This window comes from Haliotis rubra, unplaced genomic scaffold, assembly GCF_003918875.1.
Source record: "Haliotis rubra isolate DU_JTF1 unplaced genomic scaffold, ASM391887v1 Scf816, whole genome shotgun sequence".
In the NCBI taxonomy this organism is placed as follows: domain Eukaryota; kingdom Metazoa; phylum Mollusca; class Gastropoda; order Lepetellida; family Haliotidae; genus Haliotis; species Haliotis rubra.
In genome coordinates, this window is record NW_025767542.1 from 393470 (window position 1) to 412617 (window position 19148).

The 19148-nt window shown below is 37.6% G+C and overlaps 2 protein-coding genes across 6 annotated transcripts in view; both read left to right on the forward strand.

The window, feature by feature from the left end:
* LOC124261914 overlaps positions 1-19148 on the forward strand; it is a 322925-nt gene that overhangs the window by 268887 nt on the left and 34890 nt on the right. The window lies entirely within an intron of this gene.
* The window catches only part of LOC124261915 (mucin-5B-like), a 52916-nt gene that overhangs the window by 7607 nt on the left and 26161 nt on the right, over positions 1-19148 (forward strand). Inside the window, exons 2-9 of one of the 5 annotated variants that reach the window (XM_046696280.1) lie at positions 1102-1135; positions 5932-6063; positions 9098-9229; positions 10672-10818; positions 13233-13511; positions 14818-14970; positions 15692-15695; positions 17273-17470. In XM_046696280.1, coding sequence (XP_046552236.1) covers positions 1102-1135; positions 5932-6063; positions 9098-9229; positions 10672-10818; positions 13233-13511; positions 14818-14970; positions 15692-15695; positions 17273-17470 — 1079 coding nt within the window. Of the gene's footprint in view, positions 1-1101; positions 1136-5931; positions 6064-7159; positions 7593-9097; positions 9230-10671; positions 10819-13232; positions 13512-14817; positions 14971-15691; positions 15696-17272; positions 17471-19148 lie in introns of those variants that run through there. The other 4 variants (XM_046696282.1, XM_046696281.1, XM_046696283.1 and 1 more) reach the window with 4 other exon arrangements.

Consider the following 19148-nt stretch of genomic DNA (forward strand, 5'->3'; position numbering starts at 1 on the left):
AACACTTAACTGATAGTGTGTCTATTATATCTACTAATATGTCTGATGTTCAACAACTGATAAAAAGCGCTTTTGCAAATGTTGCTGACATGATTCTTCATGTTTAATGTTTCGAGCAGGGTTTCCAAGCGGATGTGGTTGGAGTATTTTGGCGATAGTGGGCATTAACTATCCAGAGAGTCAACGATTTGAACGTTTTCATTGTTCTTCAAGATCTGTGCAGGTCATGACATCAACTGCCATACTTCGCTACTCTTTGTACACGTTCTTATTACTCCTATAGCTAATATCTCTTACAATATGGGACATGAATAAAAAGTGCTAACAACTGTCCCCTACTTTCTTCAAATAATCTGTATGAATGGAAAGCCGGAAGTGATGCAGATTTTGAACTCCACGTCTTTATATAGCCAGAAATATTGCTTTGTTTAACGTCGTACTCAGCAAACCTCCGGCCTTAGGGCTTTGGTCAGTAAATAATCGAGGCTGGACCAGACAACCAAGTCAGAACCCCCAAACCCCGGAAATCTGAACCCCCGATCCCATCGTTAGTCGCCTTTTACGACAATCATGGATTGCTGAAAACCAATTCTAACCGGGATCTTCACGGGTCTTATATACTCAGGATACTTTATTGACTTTAGACGACTTATATATTCTGTCTAGAAGAATCTCAGAGATCGCAGATAAAACAATATGAACATTGAAAAGGGTAAGTCTATTTCAATAACCAGATACATCCCTGATGGCAAATTGTAATGAATAAATTCATATTTTTCTCAGCTGTGAACGTATTCGATTAGGGATGGTTATTTAATCTTGGGAGATAAGATTTTACCAAATTTTTATCATATTCACTTTCAGTGTTGAAATAGTTTATGTAATCACCTGACAATGACACTTTATCCTCAGTCCTTCAGTTCTTCCTACTGTCTGTTATTCCTATTTTGTTCGTTTTACTAATATTGTATTTTGATTGAAGATTAAAGACAACACATACCAAATATGTCAAGGGGCATACATACACAGACAAACTAGCGAAGATGAATTACTGCAATATTTACGTGTTCATTCAAGAGGCTTTTTTTCATCCAATTTCAGATGAGCAATGCGAGCAGTACTCCCGCCCCTTCTCGTAAGTTCTCATTTAGTTAAACTTGTTTTCATTGTTGCCTCCTAGCAACTTTAGTATCATATAGCCATAACAACACAAATAACCTCTCTACTTGTAATTGAACAGTTTAACAGTGAATATTCCTGAAAGAAAATCACTATGAATTGACTGTCAATTGCAACCTGCTTGTTGAAGCGACACAAGTACACAATTAATTCACACAATGAAAATGTGTGTTTTCTATGAGGCAGACTGTACTGAATCGGAACAAATATGCCAGTGAGAGGACAGCTGTTTGCTAATGACATAGTCAGTTACCTTCATATTCGACCATAGATTCCCTGAAAACGCGAGACAAGGTGGTGAAAATGAGGGGAAAGTAATAAATGGAACCCGAAAACATAGCATTTGTTGAAATTAGGCAAGCGAAAATAAACAGGCGAGTGATCATTCAGGTGTCATTCTTTCTCTGAACTGGACTGGACAATAAGAATGCATGAATTTTGCAGAAACGTCAAGTGCAGGTAATCAGAAAGGAATTTTCCTCCACTTTAGTTAGGGAGTCCCCGTATTCGATCGTGATGTACGTAGTCGTCTGCGCTGGTCGTGGCATAGTATTTGTACATTCAATGGCAATCGAAATGAAATAACACGAGGTCAATGCTGCTAATCATATTTGGGGATTTACAACAAACCATCGAATAGTTTGATTTTATACCATTAAGACACTGCAATATTTGTAATCATCCTCGAACTCCTTACCAGAACCGTACATAGGCATATATATAAATATATATATATATATAGTACATATATCGGTGTGTGTATTTAATGAATAAACTGTGTCTTTCACCCTCTTTATGTGGATTTATACTCTAAGAAACCTGCTCTTGTGCCGCCTCTTGGGCTCAGAATTAAACCATTCATTTCTGCTGCCGGCATTGAGCTGGACAATATATCTCCTTCCCTTCTTCTTTCTTCTCCTCCTTGGCAATTGGTTAGGCCACAAGTTGACTTAACATTAACAGCATTTAAAAGAGCGGAAACTAATGAATTCCAATATAAACAAGAATATAATCAATTAAAAAGTAAATATAATACATACAAATCCTTATTTACAGATGGGTCCAAGGATGGTGGCGCGGTGGCTTGTGCCACTGTCATTGGATCCAGAACAATCTCTTCTCGACTACCAGATAACAGCTCTATTTTCACAGCAGAAGCTAGTGAGTGAGTGAGTGAGTGAGTTAAGATTTTAAGTCACATCGGCAATATTTCAGCCATAGCGTGACACAGCAGAAGCTAACGCCATATTAACATCTCTTAAATATATTAATAAACACCCTAAATATCAACAATATATAATATTTTTAGGTTCTCTTTCGTGTCTACAGGCTATTAAATTTTTTCTTGTAAACATCCACTTTTATTAGAAATTATTGAATTGTATAATGAGCTTGCTACTGGCCAGTGCGACTTCGTCTTTTGTTGGCTACCCAGCCACGTTGGCATTTCTGGGAACACAATGGCTGATCTTGCTGCCAAGGCAGCACTAAATAAATCTGTGACACCACTTCTTATTCCATATTCTGATTACAAAGCTGGCATTAGAACTTACATCCGTGATCTGATGCAGAAGAAGTGGGACACCCAAGTAGGTATTAATAAACTACATGAATTAAAACCTTATATTGGTTACACTCACTTGGGTTGTCAGTCCAAATTTGAGGAGGTCATTATACGATGTCGCATTGGCCATACAAGGTATACTCACAAATACTTGTTGAAAGGTGAAGATCCTCCGTTTTGTATCCCTTGTGATGAGAGAGTCACAGTAAAGCATCTCCTGCTTGACTGTGTCGAATTCTCCATCATAAGGGATAAATATTTCAATGTTAAAGCTGTTAAGGATCTTTTTAACACTGTCCATGTTCATTTAATTCTTGGTTTTTTAAAATAAATTGATTTGATTAATGATTTTTGATTAATATGTTCTGTAAATAGATGTATTTTAACTTGGATTGTTAGTGGCTGTGCCCTCAAAGGGGGTTAAAGTACCGTAAAATTATGTCCTCCTGAGAGGGTACGTAAGTCCCAAAACTTTCAAAGTAAAATATAAATTATCACATTTTAATCGTAGTATTTTTGTTATTTTAACTGTTGGCTAAATTTTCCTACAATCGCCAGCGGCTGAAGGGATGGTGTAAATCCAGCTAGGATCCATGCAGGTAGCAAAAGTAAGATAAGTCCCCATGGCTCCTAGTATGGTGATCTACCTTCAGTTGTTGGCGATCTATAGCCCATTTTTATATTGTGTTGTCCCCTATAGTTAAAATGTTTTAGATTCAATTACTAGTTTTACATATGTTTTACATCTGTGATACTCTAGTTGCTTTACTGTCCTTTGTCGGCAGGTTTTATAATCTCTATAAATATTCTATTTCAATGTCAAATGTTCTCGTCACGACATGGCTGAAATATTGCCGATGTGACGTTAAATAATAACTCACTCACTCACTCACTATTTAATGAATATGTACACATCAGTTCAACTGTATCCAAACAACCTTCCGTGAAATGTTAATCATGCCTTCCGCATGGATTCCACAAACTGTTAAGTCGGACGCAAATTGTCATCTCTTCATAATTGTTTGCCTATTGTAAAAATTATTGACATCTATGTACTTCCATGTCGTATAATGCTGGGGTAGATCTAAGTCACGTCTGACAAACGTTTCAAAGCAGATATATGTTCTTACCGACCAGTAGTGTTGTTTTTAAACAGTAACACAAAAAGGGGCAAATGATTAGCGCTGGGGTAATCGTATTTCAGTCTGAATTTTACCATTTTAGTTTAGGTAGTTCTTAAATGTTGTTAATACTGTATGTTATACTTGACTTCATTCATTCACAATTAACTGCTAAATATTAAGATAGAAACACATTAATAAGGCTTTACAGCAAGAGAAGTAGACATGTGCGTGGGTTTTGTTCTCAAAGTTAATTGACAATCCGTTTTTCAACATTTGTAACTGAGGAGTATAGATTATGACAAGGTGACAGACCGAGTGTACTTTTAGTATCCAGTTGTTTTACGTTACACGATCCTAACGAATGCCACGGCTTGCTGAAAATGAAATTTTAGAAACTTACAAGATGTTTTAATGTTCACCGAAACACAATATCATCTCTCTGGAGACATTATTTACATCAGGGCAACACTCATGATATACCACAGGTCGGCCGTAAACGTGTCGCCTCATGTCAACACCACAAATACATTGGCTTTGCATCTTCAGAATCGATACCAAACTGTAACATAAACAGGTCGGAACATTCCTCGTTAAAGACCAGTTAGTGGCAGAATCACATGCAACCGCTGGAGGGGCACAATGTCCGTCATAGTTGAGTGTTGACAACATTTGGCGTCCAGTGGACACGGTTTTGGACTCTGTATTGCTCACAAATGAGTCCAGGAGAACGTCTCTGAGACGTTAGCGAAGGTTTCATCAACTCTTGGCAGAACATATCTCGAGGAAATGGTCAGCCCTTTGCGCAAATGCAGGAACGTCACGATATTGCATTATAATGCCCGCGCAGACGTTACTCGTGTTGAAAGAAATGCTTTGAGGCACCATTCAGTGCAAAACCGATGTATTACCATGGCTGGAATAAATGGACCAACGTCTGCAACATGATCAGAAAGAATAACATTTGAACCTTTTCGCGAATATTAAATTGCAGGGACACTATGTACGTAAAGTTTATCTTTAATGTAAGCAACAAGTAATTTTCGCGGGCAAAACAGATTTCACTGAGACATTGTCTCCCCTGATATCTCAACATTGTCTAAAACCTGGGGCTCCATTTCAATTTATATGCGTTTGTTTGTTACTATCAACATTATATAAATTCAGAGACTAAGCGTTTGTCTTCATCATCATCCTGAATTCTGATTTCCGTCATCTGCACCACCCCATCCTCGCTTGTATCAATCCCAATAGTGGTCACAACCAATGGAGAACGTTAATTTTGTTGTTACACCAACCCTTGATACCAAGTACATGTATGGATTTTTGTCAATGATGTTGTTTTGATTAAGGTTTTAGTAAATTAGGGACTTGCAAATAACCAAAGTATACTTGAATTGCACAGTGAATAGCAACTAGATGTATATGGACTAATGTTTATGCAATTAGTAGTAAGTGTTATGTTAGCCATCATAGATACTAGTTGTTCAATATTTACAAAGGATTTTACCTACCTCAAAACAACAACTAACTCATGTTTTTCTTTCCATTCTAGAAACTGTATACCTAATCACCAAACTGAAGTATTTACTTGATATTCTGTTTTCAGGATTTATGTTTGGATTTTCTGTTTCACATTTCAGACATTTGTTTCGGAAAACTCTATTTACAGAATATACTACATTTTCCAGTTTCTCTTTTATGAGTAATATGACTAAATATTTAGAATGAATCTAAAGCCTGTTAACGTTCTGTGTGAGTTGCATGTAAAAGTCACCTCGACATGTCAGCCATAGCACGAGCAGCCAAAAAGAAGGGAATATATACTGTGAAGTACGTCAGTCTAATATGCATGACAAATGCAAAGTATGAAGTATTTTGTATTGTATACTCATGTTCAATTTCAGAAGTGGTTTACGGAGCTAACTGTGATACCACAGCACAGTGCAATACCAACAATTCAATTTGTTAGCAACAAAAGGAGCTCAGGAGACACGTACTGTTAACATATTCATGAGAATACTAACCATTATTTATATAGTATTGAATATACATGTTCAATTTTAGAAGTGGTTTACGGCGCTAACTGTGGCAATATTACTAAGGGGAATACCAGCAATTCAGTTTGTAATGGATCCGGCATATGTGCATGTGCTGACTCTCACTACTACGACACAGCCAGTGACACCTGCACTCAAAGTAATGTTTCAGTCCCTTGTGTGTAGCCTCCTCAAACTAGATTTGAAAGCATCTGCCTTCAAGTTCAAGTGAATTTGCCGTCCCTGGTCATCTTACTTACCACCTTGCTTGTACGAAGAGTATTTCTTCTATCATCGTAACCCCATGCACTCTTTCCTCTTTGCATTCCACATAGATAATACATATATATGTTATATTATTAGATTTGCCTGTACGACGTTTTAAATATACCCTTCAAACAAACAGTAGAGGGTATTTAATCTGTAATTGAAATGTTCTTCAAGCGACCTAACTGGCGGTGAGGGGGTTTTTTTCACGTAAAAATCATCAAGCACGCATATTTTATGATAACACTATGGTATACTAATGGATAATAGGGGCAGAATGCGTAGAATTACTTCTGTCTTCCATGGCCAATGTTCATTCAGTACCTCGTATGGCAGAATCCCTTGATTTGATTCACATCCCCTGCAGCGAAGAGAAGCGATTCTTAAGTGTCTTGATTAACTGTCTTGTGTAAAATTGTTGTACTGCCATGGCCAGCTTCTGCAGGCCTCTCCCCCACAATATATATCTGGAATGAAATTTTACGACGCCTGCACCAGGATCAGAAAGAGTCGGTAACACTAGTGCATTATCAATGCTATTTTCCATCATCCAAACCACCCCATCCTCAATTGTATCAACGCCAACAGTGGCCACAACCAATATGTTAAGCGTCAATTCTGTTGTTACACCACTCCATCCCACTTGATACCATTTGTTTGAATTTGTTTGTGATGGAGGTTTTGGTGAATTAGAGACTAGTGAATAACCAAAGTATACTTTACTTTCACACTGAATATCTCTGTTGTAACTAGATGTATATGAACTATTGTTTTTGCTGTTAATAGTGAGTTGTAATTCTTTTGTATGTAGCAAGAGCATCATCCAGGAAAAAAACACTCTAGATGTTATGTCAGTTCTAAGATACCATAGATACTAGTCAGTGCATGCAAATGTTAGCTTAAAACATCTACTAACCCATGTTTTTGGTTCATTGTAGAAACTGTATATCTAATCACCAAATTGGAGTATTTACTTTACATTCTGTTTTCAGGATTTATGTTTGGATTTTACGTTTCGCATTTCAGACATTTGTTTTGGGAAACTCTTTTTACAGAATATATTGCATTTCCCAGTTTATCTTTTAACAGTAATAACTGAATATTTAGAATAAATCTAAAGCCATTTAGAGCTCTGTAGCAAGTAAAAGTCACCTCGTTAACATGTCAGCCACAGTGTGAGCAGCAAAAAAGAAGGGAATATATACTGTGAAGTACACCAGTCAGTCAAAATATTCATGACAAATGGAAAACATGAAGTATATTGTATTGTAGAAACATGTTCAATTTCGGAAGTGGCTTATGGAACTAACTGTGGTACCATGACACAGTGTATTACCACCAACGCAATTTGCAATGGATCCGGCATATGTACATGTGATGACACTCACTACTACGACGCAGCTAGTGACACCTGCACTCAAAGTATTTTTCTAATCTTAGTGTTTAGCCTCCTTTTATTAGATTTGAAGACGTCTGTCTTCCAGTTCCAGTGCATTGCCCGTGCCTGGTCACCTTGCTTACCACCTTGTTTGTGCGAAGAGTACGATGTTACAGTGAAGGTTCTGGTGAATTATGGACTAGTGAATTCTCACTGAATGTCTCTGCTGTAAGTAGGTGTATACTGAAAGACAAAAGAAACATCGTTCAGAAAACAAGTGAACGATTGCCATTCAAGCCGGCAATTTATGCCTGCCTGAATGCATGCATGATGCTCGTGCATCTCGATTTCAATGTTGCGTTTGTGCGAACTCTGCACTTTTCACAAGCAAAAACATTTCTAACCTCAATCTCGAACAATATTTTATTGGGCAATACAGACTATACGACCACGATTCATGTTTTCTCAAACTTGACTTCCAGTGTATATGTTTTTAAAAAAAAGGTTCAAATACCTCTTTGATGCTTACTGTCCGTTTGGCTTAAAAACGGACCGATGAATTGAAATCTAACTCGAAAAATAATAAACATATAATACTTAATGAAACGCTGATCATAATCAATACATCAGACCAACTCTGTGATTTATTTGGAGAATTGTCCTAAATATAAAAAAGTTGTTTAACAAACTATCATTAAAATTTTGACACAGTTCACTATTTGTTACGAGGGAGGAGTGCAAAGAAAGGGACAGCCAGGTGTGCGAGAAAGGATGGAGACGGCACAGCACAGGTTAATGAATCAATAATTTTGTCGGCACTTGTGCACGTACGTGCTTCTCGAACACCTGGCTGTCCCTTTCTCTGCACTCCTCCCTCGTAACAAATAGTGAACTGTGTCAAAATTTTAATGATAGTTTGTTAAACAACTTTTTTGGTGGACTCAAATATAAGAAAGCTGTTGGGTATTAGTAAATGATAAACATGTGTACTATTTATATTTCTGTGGCAATTTTGTACAATGATAAAATTTGCAATTCATCGGTCCGTTTCCGACTCAAACGGACTGTAAATGTAATTTCCAATATTACGACGTTTCTTTTGCCTTTCTGTATTTATGAACTATTGCTCATGCTGTTAATTGTGAGTTGTAACTCTTTGGTATGTAGTCAGAGCACCATCCAGGTAGATTTCACTCCAAATGTTATGCCAGTTACCATAGATACTATTTATTCCATGCTTACAAATGTCAGCTTAAAACAACAACTAACCCATAGTTTTCGTTCCATTCTAGAAATAGTATACATTAACCTACATGTACTCACCGATTTGGAGTATTTTTATATTTATTTGTTTTTTTTTTATTATGTTTGTGTTGTTGTTTTTGTTTCGCTTTTCAGACTTTTGTCTCGGAAGAATCTATTTACGAAATATACTACATTTTCAGGTTTATTTTTTAAAAGTACTATTAAGTGCACCAAGATGTGATGCTATCCATGACAAATACAAAACATGATGCATATTGCATTGTATACACATGTTCAATTTCAGAAGTGCAATACGGAGCTCACTGTGATAACATAACACAGTGTAATACCACAAATGCAGTTTGTAATGGATCCGGCATCTGCGCATGTGATGACACTTACTACTACGATGCAGCCAGCGACACTTGCGTTCAGAGAAATGTTTCAGACCTTAATGTTTAGCCTCCTCAAATTTGATAATATTTGTCTTCCAGTTCCCGCGAATTTCCCGTTTCTGGCAACCTTGCTTACCATCTTGCTTGTACAGCGATAGCGCCAGGCACTATATCCTTTATAAGTGGATTTCGGAACTGATGTGATTATCTTACTCAGTGCAATACCAGCAATGCAATTTTAATGTATCCGGTATAACTGAATGTGCTGACACACACTACTACGAAAAACAGTAGTCAGTAGTTATTTGGTCAAGGTTACCACATTCAAGCTCCAGTAAAACCTAATGATTGACATGTAGAGAACAGTTTCAAATTTGCCACATCAGTAACATAAGCTATATCTGGTGCAATTCGTTGCCTTGACCTGTACAACATGTTCTTGTGTACATTTAGGATGAACAATTGTCTGGCCTTGGCGTGTGCGTGTGGCAAATGTCACCGTTTCGCGAACATTGTTATCATCACCATTTAATGTTTATTCATAAACACATGGTCACGATATTGTCACTCACTCTCCTATATCATACAAGTTTTTTTATAGATGTCCATAGCATTAGCTTTTAGCCTTTGTCAGGTATAAAATGCCACCGAGCATGTTAAATTCGGTTTACAACTGGTTTCAATAGACGTCAACTTACTTGCGCCAAAGGAATCATAACTAATGGATGATTACTTGCACAGAAGGGAGAAGTCCGGGCATATGTATACGTTTGTTGAAAAAGCTTAAAACACAACTCACAGTGTTTCTATAGTCTTCATTTATTAAATATAGTCTCTATACAACACCTATCATGACAGAGTGTTGCTATTCGCATTCAAGGGAGCTGACATCTCGAAAGTGTTATACATGTTTTCAAGAAAGGGTACAGAAATGTACTTGCAAACAAACCATACCTGCCTTCCTATTCCCTTCGATCTTCTGTACCTGCCTATCTTTTAATCCCATCCAAATACCTTAACGTTTGAATCCTACACCAACCTTCTTCCTGAACCATTCTTCCATCTTACAAGAGCAAGTGTGAGTGTGTGTGTTTGCCTACTTGTACGTACCTATATACATAGCAATCTCCCAATTGCTTATACCGTACACTGATTCTCTAAGACTGAAATACAACATATCTCATATTGGATATACAATAGCGATTTGACTAACATTATATATATATATATATATAAAAATATATATATATTTTCAGATCATATGATGTTTTTCCAGACATCTTTTGATTACTCAACAAGCAGTACTGTTACAAAACGAAAAGGTTGCCGCCAAGAGTAATTTATTTTCAGGTCATGTCGCATGTAAAATTGAATTCTTGTTTATTATAATTTGAATTTCTAGTTCTATGTTGCGTATTATTTGTGTCATGGATTTTGCTGACAATTCATAACTGTATGTGCTGTATGTAATGATACATTTCAGAAAAAGCCTTCGGCGAATCATGTACAGAGACGTCCCAGTGTGACACAACCTCAGACTCCAACATAATGTGTATACAGACTGCAACAGACATGAAGTGTCTCTGTACGGATGGATGGTATAGGCCAGATGCAACATCTTGCGCTGAAAGTAAGTATTAAATAGTTAACTTTTAGCGTTCAAATGGTCGCTTCCTCTCCTACTTTTAGGCTGACTGACTGACTGAGTTTGGTTTTACGCCGCTTTTAGCAATATTCCAGCAACATCACGGCGGCCTACCTTTAATTAGATAAAACATAAATGAATCAAGTCAGTTCTTTGCTGGAAAAACACATTTCCCTCTTGCCATGTAAATCTTGGATATAGAAACAGACGCCAAATCATTGATATTATTGGTTTTGGAAAGTTCAGGAAAATGAGACAATGAAATAGATGAAAGTTAGAAGATTTTTAACTTAGATAATTATTTCTGTTCCGTAAAACTGAATTTCTGCGTCAATGAAACTTGCGAAAGTATACTCACATCTCAGGTCCATATCATATTTTCGTTAAATCCCTAGGCGTTTACATAGAATTATGTTTACCGGTTTTGAGTGTGCGGATTTCAACAACAATTTTCACCGTCGAATCATGTTACTAGAACATCGGTGTTGTCGCTTTTGGATTCCTTATTATGTTAAGCTTTAAGTTTACATATGTCATATTTGCACGTTCTTAGTAAAGTTCAGATTCTAGTACTTTTGTTGGGTTGAGTCCCATCCGGGATTCGAACCCACATCCTCAGAGTCAGGATGTACTTTGTGTACCCCTCTGATAAGTGTTAATTGGCACGGCTTCCACGGCTGAAAGCTATGAAATACACAATGCCATTTAGAAAGTGGTCAAATGTAACACAATGCCATTTACTAAGAAAGTGCAATCCCAAATATGACATATGTCACATCTGACCACTTTCTAAACGGCATTGTGTATTTCAAAGCTTTAAGTTGTGAAAGAATACCTAAACTTCTTAAAATAATGAATATACAGTTGTGATGGAAAAACACAAATATTTGATAATATTTGTCTGTTTGATAAATCAGTGGACGTTATCATTCACGATTTTTGTTGATCAGTATTTGCTCTTCCTTGACACTGATGTAAATACAATTAAGCTGCCAAAATGGTGAAGTATTCACCGGAGAATGAAGCGGCAGCCCTCAGGTTAAAGCATTCACCCGTCAGGCCGGTCGTTAATGTTCGTTCCCTCAAGTGTGTATTAAGCCGACAGCTGGTATTATCCCGTAGTAATTGATTCAAACTAATGTTGATAAACAGGATTTGGAAATTTGGAATCAAATAATCGCTGTTTAAATCCGGTTATATATACTCCATCAAAAGCAAAAGACACGCATTGTTAAAAATGACAACATTCCAAGGTTACATTGTAAATGATATTTCTTAACCGAAGCAAATATCTTTAAAATTAAACCTTCACGTAGAGACGTTTATTGTCAAACTGATTGAAACAAAAAATTCAGCACCGTAAAGGGAAGCACAGTTATATTAGATTATGTATCATGTCCACCTTGACACATGCAATATGCGATCAGGCGTTCTCCTGTTGAAAATCTCTCGTCGGGGTCCGGAATAGGGATGCTCGAGACTTTAACCTCCGTCATAAACGTTGTCAAATGTCCCTGCACGTCCACCATGTGTATGACATATCACATCATGACACTGCCATCCCCAATCTAACCATATCGACAACACATTGTGTGTACCTTCATGTACATGTATGGGCCCCACACTAAATGTTTTGTTTCTCAGTGAAGGTGTGTTTCTGTTAGAAGGGACACAACAGTTACAAAATATCATTGTCAAGTGAGTGGGTTTAAAGTAACATCGGCAGTATTTCAGCTTTATTGTGACTATTATTTATTCACTTATAATAAATACATTCAGACTAGTACATATAAGCTGCCAACGAAGAGCAGTAAAACATCTAGATTATTACAGAATCGCTCTAAACATGGTGTGTAGCCAGGCTACAGATTATGGGCTGCCAGTGTTATGTCACCGCACTAGGCAATGTTGGGACATACGATACTTTTACTACCCGTATAGTATCCGAGTTGGATTTACAACTGTTGAAGAATTAGAAACTGCTTGTACTGAACAAACAATAACAAGGTTATTCCTGAATGTCTGCCTACATCTGACCTGTTCACAATCACCTCCCATTACGAGAGCACCGTTTACGAATGACAATCACTCAAGTAAAGCAAACGCGAATTTCCAATTTGTTTAGAAGTTTTGTTAATTAACAAAACATCAGTACTAAAATATATAATATCAAGAGTCATTCGCTTTACCAATACATCTATTTCAACGTGTATATATTCAGATAACCTACTAACCAAACCAAAGTACGTGTACGAAATACATATTCCAGGGACATATCATTACTGCTCTAAGGCACACATCGATAATCCTTTATAACCAATAACCCTGTTGGTGGTAATTATCAAAGATGTTAATTGTTGGCCTTTACTTATATATAATGTAATCATGTATACTTTCAGCTAGCCCACTAAAACCAGTCATCAGAGCCACACCAACTATAGGAACAGGTAATATTGACATCAGCTGGACCAGTACCGATGTCACTGGAGGGTACACATCCAGCTATACCGTAACGTGGTCTCCAGGATCTCCAGGATCTGCTACTACAACCCAGAAGAGCTACAACATCCAGTCCCTGTCTCCAGGAACAGCATACACTGTCACAGTTATATACACCATCACACAGCACGGCAGGAGTCAGACGATTACCTCGGACCCAAGGGCATTTACAACAACAGGTACCTAAGTTTGCATTTCAGTCGTATGGCGGCCATCTCATCAAGACATGAATAATCACTTTTTGTATTCACAACCTGACGACTAAGCTAAATTATTTATAACATAGATTGTTTGTGATTAATATGTTTCAAAAGAGTCATTCAAATGTTGCAAGATCAATTCTTAATTAATTGCTCGTCATGACCATAACCAACTGAAGACAATGAAAACAGATATTTGTTTTCGTGTGTTAGGAGCCCATTGGGCTTGTTTGATTCAAAATAATTGCAATGAGACATCGTTTCCCTTCCAAGTTGATCATTTATCACAACACAGTATGAATTCTTGCAGTTCATCGATGGCCTGTAAGTGTTGAGGCACGGTTCACTTTATCGTGTTAGCAACACTTTGCTTTGCCACCAGGTGAATGTGCATATACAGCCCCGATGGTGCTTTCTGTTATTGGTGTTCTGTATCGTATCCTTGTGCATGAACAGGCTGCCTGTTCATCATCGGCTTGACAAAGTCGTGACAGCAATAATGCATTGTTGTAAAGTGTAATATGTGACTCGTAGCCGTTTGAATGACATATTTCAATACCATGAAGAAAGAGTCATACTCAAAAAAGCGAAGTGAGATAGTGGCGGTTTATCGTCCTGAGTGAGTAAGTAAAATTTTACACTTCTTTTAGAAATATTCCAGAAATATTAGGGGGAACACCAGAAAAGGGTATCACACATTGTACCCACGTGAGGAATCGATCCCGGGTATTCGGCTTGACGAGCAAACGTATTAATCTCTTGGCTACACCTCGCCTATTACCGTCCTTAAATCTCCGCTAAACAAGCACACAAAACATGTAACATGCGGCTGGTCAAACATAGATCCCACCTCCAATTTCGTGTAACCATGCATATTTTCGAAACACAAAGATCTGGAACACCGATTATGATAATATTTCAATTCCAACTCAACATGCAGTATCCAATGTAAAGATATTGGCAGTGAAATGTCACTAAAGTTTCAGTGAAGTATATAGATGGCGTTTTTCCTATCGTTCTGTCGCGTTTAGGACGTCTCATTGTCATGCTTATTCATTGATATTACGCTACTCTGCACAAAAGTTATTTGATCCGGGTTACAACACTGGCGAATTCAGTAAAGTTTTTAAAACGTTTGATGTAGACTTGTGCAAGACACTTTCAGTTTTAGGTCCACCCATTCTGGTACTCATTATCAAAGATCATTGTAATAATTACGTTCGAAGGTTCTTAATAAACTGCTTTTTAAACATACTGCTGTGTTAATACCACATGTCACTTTCAGAGCAAGTCTTTGGTGGACTATGTACTGACGGGACCCAGTGCGACACCTCAGACCAGAACATCGAGTGTGTGCAGACTACAGTGTCAACAGAGAAGAGATGCCTCTGTAAGAATGGGATGTACAAATCACCAACGACATCATCTTGTACGGAAAGTAAGTATCGTATGGGAGTTCTTGTACTTATTTCTGAGCTGTAGGCACCGCTTTGTATGAGTCAAAAGATGACACGGTTCAGAGAAAGTCGTGTTTTCCATCGTGGTCACCACGAAAAGCTTTATGTACGTGTTTAAAACCAATCATTGCAAAACTAGAAGGGGTGCTTAATTAAGTTCTTTGTGTTTATATTACATCCAGATGAGAAATGTTCAGTGCAGCGGTGCCAATTTTTGGTCTATAGCACAAAATATATCTGACACAAACATCGCTTATTGATGTAGCAGTATAGTGTTTTTGAACATTTTCGTGTTTTTAAGGCATCTATAGTCCGTCAACTGAACTTTTGGCACCCTGTTTTTCACGATTTACCTTTTAAACAAAAAATGCCTTCAAAATGTTTTTGCTCATACGCTCTTTATATCTTATGACGTATCCAAGGTTTAAATTTCATAATTTTATGTCAATTATTAAAGCTTCTTCTTCAGAAGCCATCTTATAAAAATATGAAAAATAGAAGTAGTTATACAAGGGAGTAAAATGATACGATGGAACAGCCAACAGCATGGTGTGACACGCGTGCATCTTGTTTACATTGTTACGCCTGCAAGCAAATCTAGAGGGACTGTTTAATCATCATAAATCCATTTTAAACAAGTAGATTCATTGAAGTCTTTAAAGACTGGTTGCTTGATCTCTTGTATCTATATCCAGATTTGAGCAACAGCTTGCATATGATATGCTTTGATACAATGATGTCATGGTCTTCTTTTGAACAATACTTTCGTCAGTTTGCTTGACAATATGGATCGATGTAACCGACGCATGACGTCCCTCACAATCCTTCTATCGAATTCATCAAGCTTTGTTTTCTTTGCATGATTTGAGACGGTCCCCGATTTAACTGCCATGTCATCGTCAGGCTCTGAAATAGTGTTATGGGAGATAACTCTTTGCAATATTATTTTGCAGATCTTCGTGGCATTAAATGTCTTTTGGAGAAACATTCAATTAAAAAAAAGGATTTTTTTCGCTTTTCCTCGCGCTTGAAAAAATTGTAAACTCTTTTGACGATTTGCCGGTCATCTTTGTACAACATCGTTTTCCCTACAACCTGTGCGTGTGGACAATCTGTGACATTACTTAAGCGTGCTAATGTAAATACCCGTGCATGTACATATCACGCTGACACACATTTTACAGTGTTGTTGGCTTTTCCGTTAGGTGCGTTAACCCCTCGTAAAACTCTCCACATTTTTACAATTATTATATGACAGGTTTAAAGACAAAATCTTTAAAAATAGTTTTAAAATTACTAAAATCGATATCTTGTTAGGTCACCGTATACAATTACCATATGAACAGAGCAGTGTTTTAAAATATTCAGGAGTTTTATGTAAATTGTGAAAAACAGGGTACCAAAAGTTAAGTTGAAGGACTATAGTGTATTTTTTCAATGATACTTTACGAATATCAAAATGTTATCTAGTTTGAATTTTAGTGTCTACTCTTACATTTAAAGGAAAAGAATAAAATATAATAGACAAATACATACGGTAAATTTGATTCAGCTGTTGTCAGAGATCTAAAGTCGATTTTACGTTCATTTAATAAAAGTGAAAATAATACGTTTAGACACACCCTTTGTCCTCGTGTATATTTTGTAAACAATGAACGCCAAAGCATCCAAAAGGCTTATGGCGATATAAGTATGCATTCCCAGTTACAAAAAACACGATTGTACACATAGATATACTGAGTCATAAAAGAAACTTCACAAAATGTAATTTGAAAAATAATGAATAGTTTTTCTCTGATGATACATCTATGTATCCAAAATGGGATCCCTATCTTTCGACTCTAGTAAAACGTTAGCAAAACCCACTCAACCCCATCCATTCGTCGTGCAAATGACGTTAGTGCCAAATCAGGTTTTGCACGTGCAGTCGATCACATGATCTTTGCATCGAAGTTTTCTTCATATGCACGTGTTTGCATTGGCCTCAAGAATTGAAAAAACACCTTTAAACCACAGTTCTAACGGTACTTGAAATGTCACGATTGTCAAATGTGCAACGTGAACGTTGGCATGTTGCAAGCGGGAAGATCAGTTATTGACGTCGCAAGAGCAATGGGATGCAGCCGTCGTACTGTGTATGACTTCTGATCGCTCAAGGTCGGGTCGTCCACGTGTGACGTCACGAGCAGAAGACCGTCAAATCGTCCTACGTCACCTACGTGGCAGATTTCTACCAGCTACACGAACCAGGGCTGAGATGTTTAGAGGTCGACTGTCGACTGTCCTTCTAAAACCAGTCATCACAGTTCCACCAACTATAGGAGCAGGTAATATTGACATCAGCTGGACCAATACCGATGTCACTGGAGGGTACACATCCAGCTATACAGTAACGTGGTCTCCTGGATCTCAAGGATCTTCAACATCTGCTCCTATAACCCAGAAGAGCTACAACATCCAGTCTCTGTCTCCAGGAACAGCATACAGTATCACAGTTAGATGTATATAGGTCTGTGCTGTGCTGAAGCACTTTACTTTTGCCTGACAACCGTATGATGATTTGTATCAAACGCCGCATTATAACATAATAGAGAAGCCCTCGTCAATAAAATACTTTGCCTCTTTTCTAAAATTCAGAAAATGCATGAATACTGATGTTCATAAATATGTTTGGGTTCTTCGTCACTATCCTAAGACATACATTATAACACCAATTCTCACGAAATGTGCACCATCAAACATGACAAACTGTTGAAAAGTCAACTTCAATATTTTATTTTTTAAATTAAGATGGTGTAAGTACACCATCCTAAGAGTTAACATGTAAGTTTTCAGGTCAAACTCTAAAAGTAAATTCTGTGTGGTCGGTTAAACTTGACCCCTCATTTTTCACAATGTAATCTATGTTATGCACATAGATTACATACACATGCCAGTAGTTTCTGCAGAAAGCAAGTACACACATGATGTTATATTGTTCATTACTGCCGGGAGTCAGGTGATATGAATAGTCACGGTCAGTATGTGTTCTGTCATCAGAGATAGGACACAGCTTTCTTTAAAACAATAACTTGTGTTCTCAAGAACTTGTGTGCAAGGATAACATCACTTTCAATTCAATTAGCCCTAGCTTACATATATCTACCAAACAAACTTTTATATAAGGCTAAATACCAACACTGCCACAGAAACATTGTTTAAGAATCAAATACAGAATAATGAAGATAACAATTTGTCGACCATTCTGAAAATGTCTTGTAGATTACAACTATTAGTAACGAAATTTCCAGGTTTCTGAAATACAACGAGACAACGCGAGGAACGTGCAATCAAGTAACTAACGAATCATACTGAAAAGAACAGCTACATGGCTCTGTTAAATATCCTGAAATTGTCAAATTAACTGCTTGTGGAATGGTGTCGTAAATTACAACACATTTCTGAAACCCATGGTAATGTGTGCTTCATCATGCGCTGTTAGTTTGAAAGCGCGCCGATAATAACCAGTGGCTTGAGAGGGCTGAACTGTGCAAAGAATATCCTCAAATGACACCCAGATTTCATCCGAACGTCTTGGCCATTTGAAATGACAATCACTGTCATCCGGGTCCACCTCTTTGACCACTCCAAGATACCAATTGCCTTGGTACACAGCAGCAATGAAGTCACCACTGGTAGGTACGACTGTGCGGGGTTGATGTGTAGCAGGAGCTTGCTTCTGCTCAGGATCAATGTGTTCCAGATCTGCTGGATGTTCTGATGAAGATTCTGTCGACGATTCTGCTGTACGTTCTACCGGTGGTTCTACTGAAGGTTCTACTCAAGGCTCTGGTGTAACAACATCCGGTTGAGGAGCAGTGGGCTTCAAGATAGAGGAGGGCAACCAATCAGTGTGGTAATTACCATCCGGACACATGGAACAGTAGCAAGATGTTTTTCTTGCCATTATGTTTCATTTTGATGTTCCAATGATTGCATGAATTTTCATGGTTCCTTTCAAGGGGACTGTGGTCTTAGTCAGTTCCTGAAGTTCCTCCTTGACAGCAGCAATCTCGTCACTGTTGACGCATAGATAGGAGCAGCCTTTGTGGTTCTCCGTTCCCCATTTAAACAATTCCTCGGCATCTTGGATGACAGACTTCTTTTTGCCGAACAGACA